The 16591-nt window shown below is 34.6% G+C and overlaps 1 protein-coding gene across 5 annotated transcripts in view; it reads right to left on the bottom strand.

Moving 5' to 3' along the window:
• Nucleotides 1-271: 271 nt before the first annotated feature.
• The window catches only part of LOC137649946 (calcium uniporter protein, mitochondrial-like), a 799430-nt gene continuing 783110 nt past the window's right edge, over nt 272-16591 (bottom strand). For 4 of the 5 annotated variants that reach the window (XM_068382909.1, XM_068382906.1, XM_068382907.1 and 1 more), the window contains one exon: nt 272-6311. In XM_068382909.1, the coding sequence (XP_068239010.1) occupies nt 6048-6311 (264 nt within the window). In that variant the 3' untranslated portion in view covers nt 272-6047. Of the gene's footprint in view, nt 6312-14767; nt 14999-16591 lie in introns of all 5 variants that reach the window. The other variant, XR_011045882.1, reaches the window with a different exon arrangement.

Raw genomic sequence — 16591 nt, 5'->3', positions numbered from 1 at the left:
CTGAGAATTGAGTTGCAACAACTTAGGCAATTGCTCCCCAACTAATGTAAAGGGGCTAAGACATGGGGATCTGACTCAAGATTCAGATCTAAGTTGCTATTTCACAATGGTCACCATCAACAATAAGGTGTTTGTTGTCTCATAAAACTAAATGGCTATATGTTGAAAATATTGTAATGTATCGAGAGAAAATTGGAAAATTACATTGATGTGATGTGCTTTGCATTTTCAGAAGAAAGTTAGCTTGTGAAAATTAAGAGTTCATATTAAAAATGTTTAACAAGTTTTATTTTACATTATATTACAGGAGCTAAAAGTTTAATTAAAAAACCTCATATAAATAAAAGACAAAACTATGAATTCCAGTGTAATTACCCTAGAAAAGTAGTGTACAGGTATATGATCAATGCCAAGATACATATATATGATTTTGTGTATAATATCAATTTTCTAGGTGATGGTAGTATCTAGCTATACATAACCTGAGTTTAATTAAAAAACAAACTACTGCTCAATTACTTACTTGTCAAAAAGAAGATCACATATATAAGTTTATTTTGTGACTTCATACCTTATGCCTTGAACGCAATATACTATACTGTAGTTTCACACAATTTTGCAATAAAATTCAGTGTACACAATTTAGGAACTCCATTAATACTAAAAATGTGGACAGCAAGTTGTAGACTTATACACAAAGCTGATCATGTAGGTGCCATATATATGTACACTTAATAACCATAAGTCTTATTTTCCCGTTCCTGACCTTCTGGCCATTTTTTTCTGAACAAGAAAACAACTGTTTGTATAGGACTCAAAGCACTCTAATGCCATGAAGTGCCTGAAAAATTTTGACTTGATAAAAGTACACAAAAAAAAAAAAAAAAAAAGAAGATAATTTTGGCCAGGTACATCATAGATAACATGACAGATATTGATATCACCATCTTGCTGCAATATTCAATATTCTTCTGTGATGTTTGTACAGTTTATCAAAAGAGAAAAATTTCAAGTGCAATGTTTTCATACCTGTATCTCATATCACAACCAATTTAATCACTCTTACACTTGTTTAATCCAAACACTTTTAATTTGGTCATAAAAGAATACTAATGAAGTTCATACTCAAAGTGAAAATTTTAACAAAAAATATCATGCAAGTGATATAAACATATATATATTAGTATCACAAAATCCAATCAAAGGCATCTAATTTATTCATTACTTACAAGGTGGCTTACTTAATACATTAATTAAAATTAAATGCACACTGTGTACATAGTTTTTACAAGACATCTTAATAAAGCAAGATTATTGAGAACAATGATGACAAAACACCTGTTACCTTTGAACAGAAACTTTCAAGTTTCCCCAATCATAAACCAAACCTATCCAAACTTGAAACTTACAAAATATGGTCATATATGTAAACCATCTTGTATGCAAAAAAGAATAATCCTGTAAAACAACAATTCCTGGTCACCATAAAAATACCAATAAAGTTGGAAAAAAATATGCATAGTATATGAATATTTCCAAATACTATATAGAGTATAGAAAAAAAATATACATTCCACTAAGGGATTAACTATGACAACTTGTCCCATGTTTATACACTTTAAAATATTTAAGTAATTTGCAACAAAATATTAAATACAATTTCTTTTCTAGAATTACCTTAATGGCAAGTATGTAATCATAGCATCATTTAGTAAATCCAGCCATACTGTGTACTCCTCATAAATTCTATTGTATAAACCATTACAAAAGGCTCTATGTAAATTTTTGCTTACAATCTGATAACATTTATAAATCTAGTGGTAATTTTGTGCAAAAACTACACCTGTTTTTGCAATAGAAGTCCAGATTGTAGGTAGATGTCAATCAATGGAAAAAGTCTGGATTCGTGTGTAAAAGTGTCATTGGCAGGAACACTGGTTTAGATATCAGAAGACAATTGTAAATGTGAGAAATTCGCTTTCTACTAACATATACACAGAAAACCTGAAGTCGTTATTGTATTAAAGAAAGTAGATGCTCAAAAGTGCACACAATGAGAGCAACATCATATAACTAATAATAAAAGGATCTGTAAATTTCTGGATATGCTGTATCATTTCTCTATGTCAGTATTACAGATTTACGACAAATCAAAACACAATTAAAAGTCCGGTTGAATTTCTTCTTAATATTTGTTATATCGTGTACACAAATATGCATAGCAAAAATTATCACATATTATGTACCATCCTGCAAAATTCTACAATATAATTATGAGGTACAAAATTTAGCAATGAATGTCAACATACTGTCTAAATGAGAATGTGTGTACTGTATGGCAATGAGGAAAATCCTTAATAAGTGGGCAGATCAGCATCATAATGAAAATGAAAGAAAGTTATTCAGTGGGAAGAAAAGGGCTTTGATTGCATTTATTATTAGATATTCTAATCCCAATTAGATTTGGCTTGTGCAAAAGTTTTAAAATCTGCAGAACCATTCGACTCAAATATTTTAATAATAATCTCTTTAGGAGATACAAAGGAAGTAAATAAACAATTTAAGTGACACTGTAAAGGACAAATATATCCCATCAAAAATAAGTATAAAAATACCAGATCTATTTCATCTCCTTTTTAGTTAAAGTGAGGACTTGATACTCGGAGGGTTCGTGTAAATGATAAAACAATGCAAAGCAAAGCCTTTGGCAAAGTTATTTTGCTAATAACTTGCAATTTAGTATAACTGCAGACTATCTAACAGAATGATAGAAGTCAATTTAATCTGGCTGTTGATGGTACTGTAATAACTGATGAACTCGAGGTCAGCTTACATTGGGATAGCACCAGTTTGATATCTATATTTTAGTCATCTAATTGTCAATATTTGCTGGCCTACAGTTCATTATTTACTGGATATGTTTGTTCATGATTGACAAATTTTACCTCAAAACATAAAATGTTAAATAAATAAATTATAAGAATCAATAAATTCTATAAGTAAATCATTTCTACTAGCTCAATTACATGACCATTCATGTGGAAGAAATCAAGCACAAAAAATTATGAGCTGTATATGAAGTATTGAATAATAATTTATGTAATATTGTACACTTTCAACAACAAAAACCTATCAAAGTGAATAAGTACAGTACGGTATCTATAACCATTAAAATTCTTGAATATTTTTCAGCATGTACATAAAACATTCACTGTTTTTTGTTCATTTAACAGTATTCTAAAATTTACACTATATTTGCAAAAAATAAAAATTATACCCTTTTAATCCCAAGACAAATATATGGCCTCCATCAATGATAACTTTAACTTATGACTTCATCTTTAAGATGAAAATTGTAAGCCTACTGGTAAAAAATGTTATACATGAAATGTGTTTATCGTGAAGTATAATGTTTTATATTTTAAATTACTGTATCTATTAACAAAAGCAACGTGTTTGTTTGAAAGCATCATGCACAAAACTTTTATATTATTATTTATAAAAAAATTCTTAAAAGTATTTCAAGTTTGTGATTTTAGAAAATACACACCACAATTATTTTTTGTTTCACTTGACTGGTTTCCTTAATGCACATGGTTTATCAGCCTATTTTTTCATATTTTTTTTTTTTGCTTATACAAAATGTTAATGGAAAAGTTAATTCAAGTTTTCTGTGTATACTTATATTATAGCTTAATTAGAATAAATAGGAAATTTAGACCTAAGACGACAGATTAAATAGGGTTAAGATTGATATTAAGATAGTTTTCAAATAGAAGATGAGAAGGTTTTAAAGTTACTTGAATTGAGAATACTGTTTTATAAGATCCTTATGACATAGATGTCATATAAAAAGTTTCACCTTAGCCAATGAATAATAACTATATTGATATAAAATATGTATTGCTAAAAACTTTCTTTTCTCCCTATTAGGATAACACTATAAAAATGCTTAAAAACTGGCTACATATTAGTAAACATCAACCAATGACATTGTGAAAGACTAGCTTTAACAACCAGTAATACAAAACTAATAGTAACCATTATCACCCCCTGACCCTATAAACGACGAGGTCATCAGTAATTGCTTGCCAAAACCTGGCGGCAGCTAAGGAAGGATGGCTCTCATGGATAGCTAACCAGTTTACAATGCCATCCAATGCTAAAGCTTTCTCAAGAGGAAGAGGAAACAACAGAACAAGAGAGAAACTACTCTTTATAACCTAAGGAAAACTGCATATTTTATGGTAATACAGTGTTGCAAAATATATATGTATATATAATATCAAGCAATTAATGTAATTGTGATGAGACAATTACTCAAAAAAGTAGTGTCTGGTTCCATTGAAGGGATTAGGATAATGTGGCAGATACATCCCACAGAGACAACTGTTGATAAACTCTTTCACTGGGTAGACAAAGCAAACCAATTTTCCCTAGTTGTCAACAAGTCCTTCATTGTCGGAAGACACATAGTTAAGCAGTTGACTCAAATCCTATAACAGTGCCTTGTGATAATCTATTATCTACGAAAATTTTGCAACACTACTTTGATCACTAATTCACTAAATAAAATTGCCAAAAATAGTTATAAAACAAGTGTAAATAGTTGCTTGTATTTCATACAAAGAAAATATTAGCACACTATATACAGTATTGTATTAAATGATAAAATATATTACAAACTTCTAATACTGCATCGATCAACAAATTTTACTCTTAAAAGCCATTGCATTAAATAATTAACAGTTTAAACAATTAATAATGACTTGCTATTTTTTAAATGCTTATAGAAACAATCCATTCATATACTGTATATACTGATGTACACATTACATACAAAACAACTGTCGTACATAAGTACATTTGTGCTTTTTGATACGCTTCTTTGATTTCATAAGGAAGCCAGACAAAAAGAAAATTAAGGCTTTCACAACTTTTCAGTTTGCATTCAACTCCTAGATATATTAATGTAACATGTTCAGGCTTTCATATAGTACTGCAATTTCAATATGCTGTTCACAAGCCATTTCTACTCTTTTTAAGTACTCTTGAGAAACTATTTTCTTTGGATAAATAGAAATTTACTTGATTTTAAATGGAATATAAATCTTTCTTTAGATACATTAACTACTACTGTAATTATCTGTTTGACCTACAAAATGTAAAAATGTTAATGTGCACAAAATCATTATTGTTTTATGATTAAAGTATGATTGTAAAAGAAAAATTAAAGGGATTTTACTTGTCTTACAGAAATTATTAAAATGTCATCCCTAAGATCCTGAGATTTCTAAATGATGATCACCATTTGATTTCATGCTTCCAATTTGTAAAAAATTATGTCCTGACAAACTTGGTCTAAATGCTGAATATGACTCAAAGAACTACATGATTTCAAATAAAAAGATTTAATATCCAGTTTTGTTTTACATATGAAAGTAAATTTCCAAATACTGTATCATAAATGGAAGATGCAAAAGCCTTTCCTAAAAAGCTAGTAAAAGAGGAGTGAAAAGTTTTTTAAAATCCTAATACATCATAATATATCATCAAATCATTTCAATATAATCAATTTAAAAAGCTTGTACTGCATCAATGAGGAAAAGTTCAAGAGGTTATTCAATTTAAAAAGGAAGTCTCATGTTACTTGGAGCCTTTAATGTCACGTTGCTTCAAAGTCAGCATGATGATACAAGTTCAAAATGGCTGGTATTCTCAGAGCCATAACTGAATGTTGCATTTCTATATTTATCAAAAGGCTCTGGGTACTACTACATACCACAGCTCTCATTTGAATTCCAACCTGAAGAATACCCAACTTCAAATAACAATTCTTCATATTTCACCAAGTTATTATATATAAAACAATGAAATTGGCAGTAAGACTCCCATCACTCACATGATTTCATTAAAATGTTGCTAAGGCTTGGCTGAGCAACTTTGTGCATCGGGACAACTATCAACTTGTCCAACTTATGCTAAAAAAATCTAAATTACAAAATTCCTGCATTTCAGTATCATTCTAATCAATCAAAATATCAGAGCTACTTTTCATTTTTCAGCCCCAACAAGTTTTTGATGTGTTTTTGTGCCTTGGCTAATGGAGCTTCTGCTGTGTCAGCATCCTTGGGGGCACTGTGAGGTAAATTGAGAGACAGGGGATCTCGCAGCCTATCAAGATCATTTTCTAGCTGAGCGATTCTATCCTTTAGCCGATTATATTTTTCCACGTCCATTCCTACTTTTTTAGCTCTCTTATGGAAGCTAATTAAAAACTGCCGATCACGCACCTCTGGTAAAACAAAGTCCTGTGAAGAGATTAAATATTGAATATCTATAATGTAATTATTTTCAATGCATTTCTATTCATAAAGCTTTATCACATTACAAGTAATAGTACAATATAGAACACAAAAATGTTTTAAATCATGGTTATAAAAAGAAATATATAACATCATACCAAACAAAGGGAATGTCCAAATATTTCTTTCTACAGATAGGAAAAATATATTGTAAAGATAAAGAAGCAAAATAGTGTATCAATCTATTAGTCCAGTAAATTTTGATATTTTAAATGAAATTCAAGGGGCACACATATGCCATAAGGTCATATAATGTAAGATTAGAATACTGTATGCAGTTTTGGTTGGGAAAATTTTTTCAAATTTCTAACTCAATGTGGTACAACTTATGCTTAGTAAATAGGCATCAAGAACCCATAAATGAAAGAAAAACCAGTTTTTGGGCAGGTGCTGTCTCCAAGGAATTTCCTTTAACAGCTTGGAACAGGGAATCCAATAGGATTTAAAATACCACAGAAAAGTTGTCTCTCTATGCCCAGACCAGACTGTAAAGCTCTGGTTGTCCTGAAATTGAATACAAGGAAGCAATTTTTCTCACATTGTGGGGTTTCGGGAGGAATAGACGATCAGCTTTCTTGATAATGGAGGTCATTAGAATAATAGATTGTCCCTGTTGAAACAGAATTATTGGTCTGGGTATTTTGAATGAAACTACTGTACCTTCAGAAGACATGAATGTCATTGTAAAGTAAAAGACTAAGTAATCTTGTGAAACATGTCTGAGTGTAACTTCATGTTAAAAGCTCACTTGAGCGATTCTGTCAAAGACAATTTGTATGACAAAACTGTTGATGGCTTAAGCTTTCTATTTTCAAAGAGGCAGACCAGAAAAAGAAGCCAAGAAGTCTGGGGTTATCTGGCACGGCAACCTATCCCTAGGAAGACATTCCATGCCTTTCACACCAACTGGTATTGTCTGGTGAAAGAAAACCTTACAGCCCAACAAATATGTCACGTTGTATGCTGGAAATTCCCTTCCTTACATACGGAAGAAAAATTCCAAGCGGAAAAGTTCCGCGTCAGAAAGAAGGAAGCAAAGATATTCAGATTCCCTACTCTCTAACATAGCCATGCTAATCCAAGAGGGTGTAACTTCAGTATTAGACACTGGAGCAGTAAAAACCACGGGCTGTTCGGCCATTGTAGATCTACAAGCACAGCTGTCCCTTAAAAGTCTATCTGTTCCAGTAAAGGTTCAAATCTTTTGCCACAGCTTGAGAATCCATATTCGGAGCTACGTATAGAAGAAGCAAGTGGTTCTCTTTTGATGTGACCATTGCCACTTGGGAGTCCGTGAAAATCTCAAGGGTCTCTTGGAAGGAGCTTGGATACTAGGCCACACACTGTGTCCAGGGATGTATGTCTGGATATGGCGTCTGTTATCATATGAGAGTGCCAAATGTGGATCAGGAGAGGAAAAAATCTCTCTCAAGAAGGAACTTTATAATTGGGAGAATCAAATGATTGAGAATTCTTAAGCAGGATCCTTCTTTCCTGAAACAACAAACTGCTACCTAGTTGTCAATGAAAATTTTGGTATGAAAGTTCCTTCTTAGACTAAACCTCATTAACACCAGAAAAACTGCCATCAATTAAAAGATAATTTTGTGAAATGCTGCAAACTGAGGGACTAATTTCATAAACGCATATATCTTCTCTGAATAACCTCCCCAACCTGACTTTGATGTGTCTCTGTGAAGGATCAGGGATATCAAGATAAGGACCAACAAGGCCGCCATGAGGAAGGCCTTTGTCAAGGCACAAGGTCTGAGAATTCTATTGCAGCAACTAGGTAACTCCACTCGATTATCTTAAAACCCCTTCCAAGCTGCTGTTCTCCACAACAAATTGAGGTTTTGCAACCTGTTCTTCAAAACTGGGTTGCCTGCTGAAGCAAACTGAAGCTACTCCATAAAAAAGAATTGATCTTGCGTAAAATTCTTTGCTGACATGCTTTTTCAGGCTTAGAGTGGCTTTTGACACACTCCAATAAAGACTTAGCCACTGGAATATCCTTCTAAGGATAAGTATTGGTTTTGTGAAATTGATCAGGAAACCAAAGTCCTGAAGAACTTTCAAGATTTGATTTATGTACCTGAGGCAGAATTCTTCCGTCTCTGCCCAGACTAGCCAGTCGTCCAGCTAGGCTATGACCTGAACTCACTGCAACTAAAGGAGTTTGATAACTGAATCTTCTAGTTTTGTGAACATCCTTGTTGCTAAATTGAGGTTGAAAGGCATCACTTTAAACCTGTATGAACTCGTCCTGAGCTGAAACTCTAAGGTCACCAGTGGGGAGTTATTGGGACATGCCAATAAGCATCTTTGGATCTATAGTATAGGTCCAAACCTCTTGGTGTAGTAACTGGGACCAAGTATGAGAAGTAGACCTAAGGAACAGGTCATTTCCCTTGTCATGCAATGTCTAAATATAGATAAATATACATAAGATCATTGTGCATGACCCATTCTCTATCCATGGACATGCATAATGGGTGTCATCTTGAATGCCCATGAAATGTGTTTGTTGAGACAAGTTAGGTTGAAGATCACTCTTCTTTCGGGCCTGTCTTTCTTTGGCACACTGCCCTGAAATTTTAGGAACTTGCTTTTTCTTTGTCTTCTTTTTTCATAATTTTACTTACAAAGGAGATGAGTTCCAAGGTTATGGCCAGATAGAATTGGTATTACGGTGGTGGTTATGAAACCAATGACTAACTACAACCTTTTGCCCTGTTCCTGCAAAGAAAAGATCCAATGTTCCTGAAAATGATGGAGATAACCACCAACCTTTGGACATTTCTTGTAGAGATCTTTTACCTCAGTGAAACTAACCAGCATCCCGGTTTTCCTTGGTCTGTTTCCAGTTACTCTTTTCCCTGTGTAAAAATCTTGAACTATCCGAGATTAGAGTTTCTACCTGAGCAGGATGATGTTGCTGCCTATATTCGTCTCGAGGAAACCTTGCTGCAGACTTGAAAGGCTTGAGACGGGTATGGAGTTCTTGTCTGTTTGCAGGTTGCTTCTGGAACTGATGCTGACCCTTATTATGGACTGGAGCCTTATAAATAAAGGGTCTCTTCATTTTTAGATGTGGTCAAAATCAGTCTCTCACTTTCATAGAGGGTCACTATCTAAGATCTGAGATACCCACTTCCAAAGATGTCATAACAGCAATCAGATTATAGAAGGTCGGTCGATAATTAAATTCTGTTTTCTTGAGAATCTGGAATAGAAGGAAAACTGTCTTCTATTTTCTTGGGTTAGAAATACTTCATGAAAAACTTTCAAGTTCTATGAATCCTTCAAACTTCTTAGGGTACCCTGAAAAAGGGATTACATACCTTGGGCAGGGTGAAGTCTCCTTTCAGCAACATGTTTCTCTTTAACTCTAATCTCATCTTGACTGTTTAGGCCAAGAAGAGTGTTTTCTGAATAGAACTGTAATTCATAACCCCCAAGCATCAAGCAAACTGTGATCAAGAATGACACCCCCAACCTCTGAGACTGCCTTTTGTCATCAGGAGTACCTCTTGGGTTAAGCTGGGGGCATGTCATAAGGGATGGTTCCTTGGTATACCAACGTGATTGTGGAAACAGAAAAATCTTTATATTCTGCATTAAAATGTCTTTGAATCAGGCCAAAGTACACATCCAGCACCAGATAGTCAAAAGGTTTCTTACTAGATCCCTCTCTTCAACCTCCATAGAAGAGGCCACCCCACTGACTCTTCCTTTGTCAGCAAACCCAGTTTTCAATGTTATCAAAAACACGGGGCCATTATTTTGTCAAGGTCAGGACTCTTTTTGCAGTATCGATTACTTATATTTCTTCTTTCTTCTGAAATTTATAAATCGTGGATGTTGTACAATTGTACATTTTTGTCATGTCTGCTGCCGGCATACCATGACCATTCTTCTTGATAATTTATCTTTTTTAACTCTGATAGATTGATTTAGAGTACGCTGGCATCCTGACAGCGAAGGTCATTGACGCCGGTTTTTACCTCTGAGGTAATCATCTTCTTACCATATTTCTTAATTATCTTGGAGGCCATTATCTATACAGCAAGCCCTCTTTATTCAAGGGGGTTAGGTAACAGAGACAGGTGCAAAAAGCGAGAATCCACAAATACTTGCTGCCCTACGGTGAGTTATCTCCTAATCTAACAACTCACTGCCCATTGCTGACACGTGGTTGTCTAACACAATACGTAACCCACTGTACTGCCTAATACTGTATTGTTTTACTTAGTTCCTATCACAGTATGTAAAATTATTGTTAATTAATGAACAGATTTCAGTAAGTGTACAGTACCTGTAAACAGGTGTACTAAGACTACGGTACGCATAACACAAGTTATCGCCATACTTATACATACATGTAATACATACAGTTACAACAAAGCACTGTTGTTCCTAACTAGCAATACTTGCTGATATCACTACAGTACAGCTTAATTAGCTACAGTAACACTTGTAAGTGATCTCTGTTTTCGGCAGGTCGACTCACACCATTCAAACTCACCGTACTGTACAGAGCTTAAATCAGCATTACTACTGTTAAAGTATGGTATTTCGTATACAATACTGTACAGTACAGTAGTTAATATAACAATAACACTGATACACAATGAGTCTGTGTTTTGTATGTTGAAACACTGGCCCTACAGGAGGGGAGACAATATTACTTTGGTACAGTATTTCTTGTTGTGTTGGGTTTCCCAACCGTTTACAGGAAAGTCCTTGGAGACAATGCAACACATTAATTACGAAAACGGTTGCAACCAAAACATGATAATTATAAAAACTAATGTGCTTTTTCTGGTTGTGAAAATTGGAATTAACTTTCAAGTTACTGAATATAGCAACAATAGTGATAATTATTAACTTATGCACATATATATACTGTATATACTGCACAGAATATACATAGAGATATGCTTATTTACGCATCAATATAAAGTCCATAGAAATCTTTAAATTACAGGAAAGTAACAGTGAGACAGATATTGAATGTGTTCGAGATGGAGTGTTCAAGGAGTATGGTCAGTGTATCTCAGTTGGATAGGGTTAGGAAAGAAGTAATAAGAGTGAGAATGGGTGTGAAAAATGAATTAGCAGCTTGAGTGGATATGATATATATTGAAATGGTTTGGCCATATACTGTATAGAGAGAATGGAAAATGGTCGTCTGCTGAAGAAGGTGATGAATGAAAGAAGTTCAAGACGAAAGCCAAGGTTTGGATGGATGGATAGAATGAAGAAAGCCCTAGGTAACAGAAGGAATGATGTGAGAGGCAAAAGATTGTGTTAAAAATAGAAATGAATGGCAAGCGATTGTGACGATGTTCCATTAGGCCCGGCTGCCACCTTAGGCCGTGGCAATGGGGGAGTCAGCATATGAAGCTTCATATGTGGTGGAAAATGGGGGGAGGGGGGCTGTAGCACTCTAGCAGTGCCAACTAAACTTGGCTGAGTATCTTGTCAGGCAAGGAGGTACAAAGAGAAAAAAACCCTCTGCTTCTTTTGATGTCGGCTACCCACAAAATTGGGAGAAGTGCCATGGTAGATAGATAGTAGATAAACATATTTTGTATTCAGGAATTTGTTATGCATATATTAATTTTTAGAAAAAATATGACAAACTTTTGGTTATGCCTCTACTAATTCAAGGATAAGTTAATATTTTACATAAGCCTGGGTTAATCCTGTGAGGCTCATTTTTCTCAGGGTGCCTCCAATATTGTTGCTCATCTCTTATCATACAGGTAACCCTTATAATTTAACACTATTCTTTTTCTGTAGGGGTCGAAAGACTTTCCTCCCTTTCTCCAAAAGTGAAGTGGCAGCTCCCAAAGCATTCACCTTTGTTTTATCCACTAAACATTGGGAATGAGATACTGACTGAGATGAGGACAATATAGAAATTCTTCAACTTCAACCTTCTCCAGATTACAAATAGCCAACATATGATGTCTTCCCTTGAATTTTGCCTTAGTAAAGTTCTAGAATACCTCATATGTAGGTTTCCACAGTATCATGACCATAGCCAAATAAGCAATCTGAGATTAAATAGCATCTCCAACTTCTATAAAGGACATAATATACACCAGAATAAGAACTGCTTTCTGAGCACTGAATTTCACTGTCATAATTGCCTAGGAACAGAATGGAAACTATCACTCCAATGATGTGTTCCTCACGAGCCTCAAAACTTTTGGGGAGAAGGACCTCACTATACACTTAAATTTCTGTGAATTCGAGTATACACCCATAAAAGGGGATTACATTCTTTGGGGGAGGGTGAAATCCACTTTCAGCAACATATCCATAAATGATTCCAATACCCTCTCAACCATTCAGGACTGGCACTGTCCTCCCAACCAATGTCACTTTTAAAAGGCTAAGATTTATAAGCAACTTCCAACCCCATCAAGTGAAACTATTTCTACCCAGCTATTAAGAGCCATCATGTGTGTCATCACTAATATTTCTCTGGGTGTAGGCTGGGGAATATCAAAACCTCTAACCTCTACAAAGAAAAACATTAATGCGAGGACAGAAAGCAAATTCCATGCCAGACTTACAGGTGTTAGCCGTTCCTACTGAATCCTCCCTCATTACCAAACCAAAGAGGACACGTGTACAGCGAGACAACTTCCACTGGAGTTTTCAATTGAAACTGAAAACCTTAAGGTCCAGGCACCATAAGATCCTCAAGTGGGTATGTGGAGGGAGCAGGAGGAACATGAGAACTTTTGGGAATGGCAGGTTCTTAGAAATATCCACCATAGAGGGAGTGGATTGGTACATACACTATTTTGGCAATAACTGAGCCATCTACAGGGGACAATAGCTTGCACAGCAGAGCCCTAGACAGAGATTTACTAGCAAATATACCAAACCCAGGAGGAGCACCTGAAGGTTGCTTCCTAATGGAGGGAGACAGAATTCCCCATTAACTGACCCAGGAATAAAGCTGTCTCCCCTTCAGGGTCTAGATCATCCTCCGACCCAAAATCTACTTAATTGGCGGACTAGTCCACCAGAACCCCCTTACCAAAACCCCTCACTGCAAAATCTTGTGCTTTTTGGCAATGAGATCTTGGAGCTCCTTTCTTGACAAGTACTCTGTGGAACATGAAATCTTGGCAAATTATTTCACCCACATTGCTAATGGATTGGTACTCATAGCTACTTGATCTTATTGCAAGCAGATAAGCCAAGTATCAGGGTCTCATGCTCGGCCCATAAAGCCACAACACAGCTAATTAATTTGTATGAAAACAAATCAAGACATATTATGTAATAAAAAAAGATAAAGTTGATCTTATCATTATTAATTCCCATGCTATGTGAAAGCCAGAATTCTAACGTCTTCATATGTGGCTGTGTTTACATTATCATAAATAATTGAAGAGCAGTCTGTGTGCATTAGCAATAACACAATAAATTCAGGTAATAATAAACTCAGAACCTAATTGACTTTACTTAACTTTGAAGTAGAGATAGAATCTTGATTAACCTTCAATAAGTAAGGGTGCAAAATAACACTCCTTCACCAAGGAAAAGGTGATTACCAGGAGTAGAGGCATTGTCTCCAGCGTTAGCTTTGGTTATCACTTGGTGACGTATCATATGGTAGCAGAAAAATTCAGCATTGCAGGTGCAATGACATATTCAATAGATCTTGAACCCATGGATTTCCCTTTTACTTGCTCTGCACATTGGTTCAAAGGCCATAGGTCAGGGAAGGAAATATTTCTTCGGTATATTAAGTCTTATAGAATTCCCTGCTATACTCTAAATTGGAAAGTCCTAGAGATCAACAAAGAAGCCTAGTCCCAAAAAGAAAATTTTTAGCCCCAGAATATGTGTAACACAAAATTTAATTACTGTACAAATACCTCTGAAAATTTATGTATCTTGCAGTGAAAACTATTGTACTGCACGTGTTTCATACACGCTTGTACACTGCAACGGTTTTGATTTTTTATCTTATCACTTGCTCTTCCCTGCACTGTTATAGACCAACTTGTTGTTATCATGCTAGTTCATGCTTTATCATATTTGAATTTTGTGACGTCACATCGCTGTATACAAACTTTATGATTGTTTAATAGAGTTTAGTTGCATTCACCTCGCTTCTCAGTTAAAACCTAACTGGCAGCTCGCACACTATATCACAAAGAAACTTGTTATTTACAAAATATAGATTACTAGGCAATATGGTAGTTAATCAAAATTCCAAATTCAGCCTGGGAAAAGACAGTCTTGTTAATATTGGAAAAAAAAGGCACGCGAACATTTCATTAGTAGGATTCCTCAAACTTCAACATCAAACTGACAGATATATTTCAGTCATTGAAAATGTGAACAGTATCAAGAAATTTACTCACGCAGAACAGAATGATTGTTAACCTAGCATTAAGCTTTTCGATATACAATAATCTTTATTTTCTTGGCAAATTAATATTAATAGGGTCACGTAGTCTGTTTAAATCAGCTTCTAACTGAGCATATTTTTCTTTTAGCTGGTTATAATTTTCAATATCCAGTCCTACTTTCTTTGCTCGTTTATGGAAACCAATGAGAAACTGTCTGTCACGCACATCAGGCAATAGAAAATCCTGAAAGAGAAATAACTATTCATACACTTTACGCAATATAAAACTGAAAAAGAAATAATTATTAATGTCTAGGTATGTAGTTATCTTTATAAAGAAAGGGGTAAAGCAGCCTACAGTATCGTTGCAATGGGTGGTATGATAAATATATGCTTTCCACAGAAGCAATATATAAGAAGCAAAGGAAAGTATAAAACTGGTTACTCCTTTTTTGATACCTTTAGGCATTGGCATTCCTTCCCTTCATGTCTTTATGAAAAATTTAAAGGCTCATCAAGAATAAAAAACTGGAACATACATTTAGTATCTGGATAGAAATTGCATATGCTTATAAGGAAAATATCATGTTATGTCTTAAATGGACTATCATAGTGAAAAAAATCTGATGAAAGGCCTACTGATGTAATAATAACCCTCAGAACCCTAAATAAGGGATTTTGGCGAAGGAAAAATCTATTTCTGGGCTCAACCTGTGTCGCCCAGTGAAATGCTCCTTAAAGCAACATTTCAAAGGTATAAATACTGCTAAATATACCAGAGAAAAAAGTTGCATGGAATGCCAGGAATATATCCAGCTCGCTCACCCCTAAAGGGTGTCGGTATTAAAACTGGGGGGAGTGATACCACTACCAGAGGTCCCTTTCTAATTAGACTTCTCCCTCCTCAAAATCCCCCGTTACTACGAGGTGTCGTTCACTACAGCTACTGCCCCCCCCCCCACCCACCACCACCACCACTACCTATCCTTCTCCCCACATTTCTAGTCCACTAATATTTTTATCAAATCAAAGAGGGGAAGGAATATATATTCTTGGCCACTTCTTAAGAACATATGTCTATTTTCAAATATAGGGATCAGGAACTGGATGAAACTAAACCGAGGTTCATCTCTGTTTACACTAGACATTTACCACAGGTCTATTATAAAAGTCACAGATGTATGAAAGGAGACATACGGTAGCTAACTTAAAGGAATCACAGTAACAGATGACAGCACCTATGATGAATGATATTTTCCTTCCTAAAAAAAAGCCTAGGTATCAATGCAAGACTGTGGTCATATTTAAACATACATTGTCCCATTGTTATCATCAAAAAGATATATGATACAAAATAATATTGGACCTTTCAGTAAATAAATGCTATGTTGTTGAATATCTATTGAACCTTATAAACAAAACTAAAACTATCCAAGCCATGAATAAAACTTTCCAGCTTTTAAAAGCACAGGTGATTCTGAAACTTATCATCATTACAATTTTTAAGCCTCATTCTCCATTATCAAGATTGGACATGAATTTGAGTTCTATTCAATATGTTTTACTATGTAGCCTATACTTTCAGCCAAAATTCTTTCCTACATGCATATTCTCCATTATTTTCATTCATATGGATATCCATAATGATTTTATTAATACATACTCCTGATGCTTCAACACATGTTAAAACCAACTCAGTTTAATATGTTTATGATTATTACCTGGTGTTCATAATGCTTTCCCTTTCAAAGCTACTGTACAGATTCCTGACAGTTTAGTAAATAGTAAAAGTGAATTCGCTTTTCTTTCTCTATATTTCAGTCCCCTGATAAATTAT

Source organism: Palaemon carinicauda, chromosome 11 (assembly GCF_036898095.1).
Source record: "Palaemon carinicauda isolate YSFRI2023 chromosome 11, ASM3689809v2, whole genome shotgun sequence".
Lineage (NCBI taxonomy): Eukaryota > Metazoa > Arthropoda > Malacostraca > Decapoda > Palaemonidae > Palaemon > Palaemon carinicauda.
This window is presented reverse-complemented; position numbering and strand designations above follow the sequence as displayed.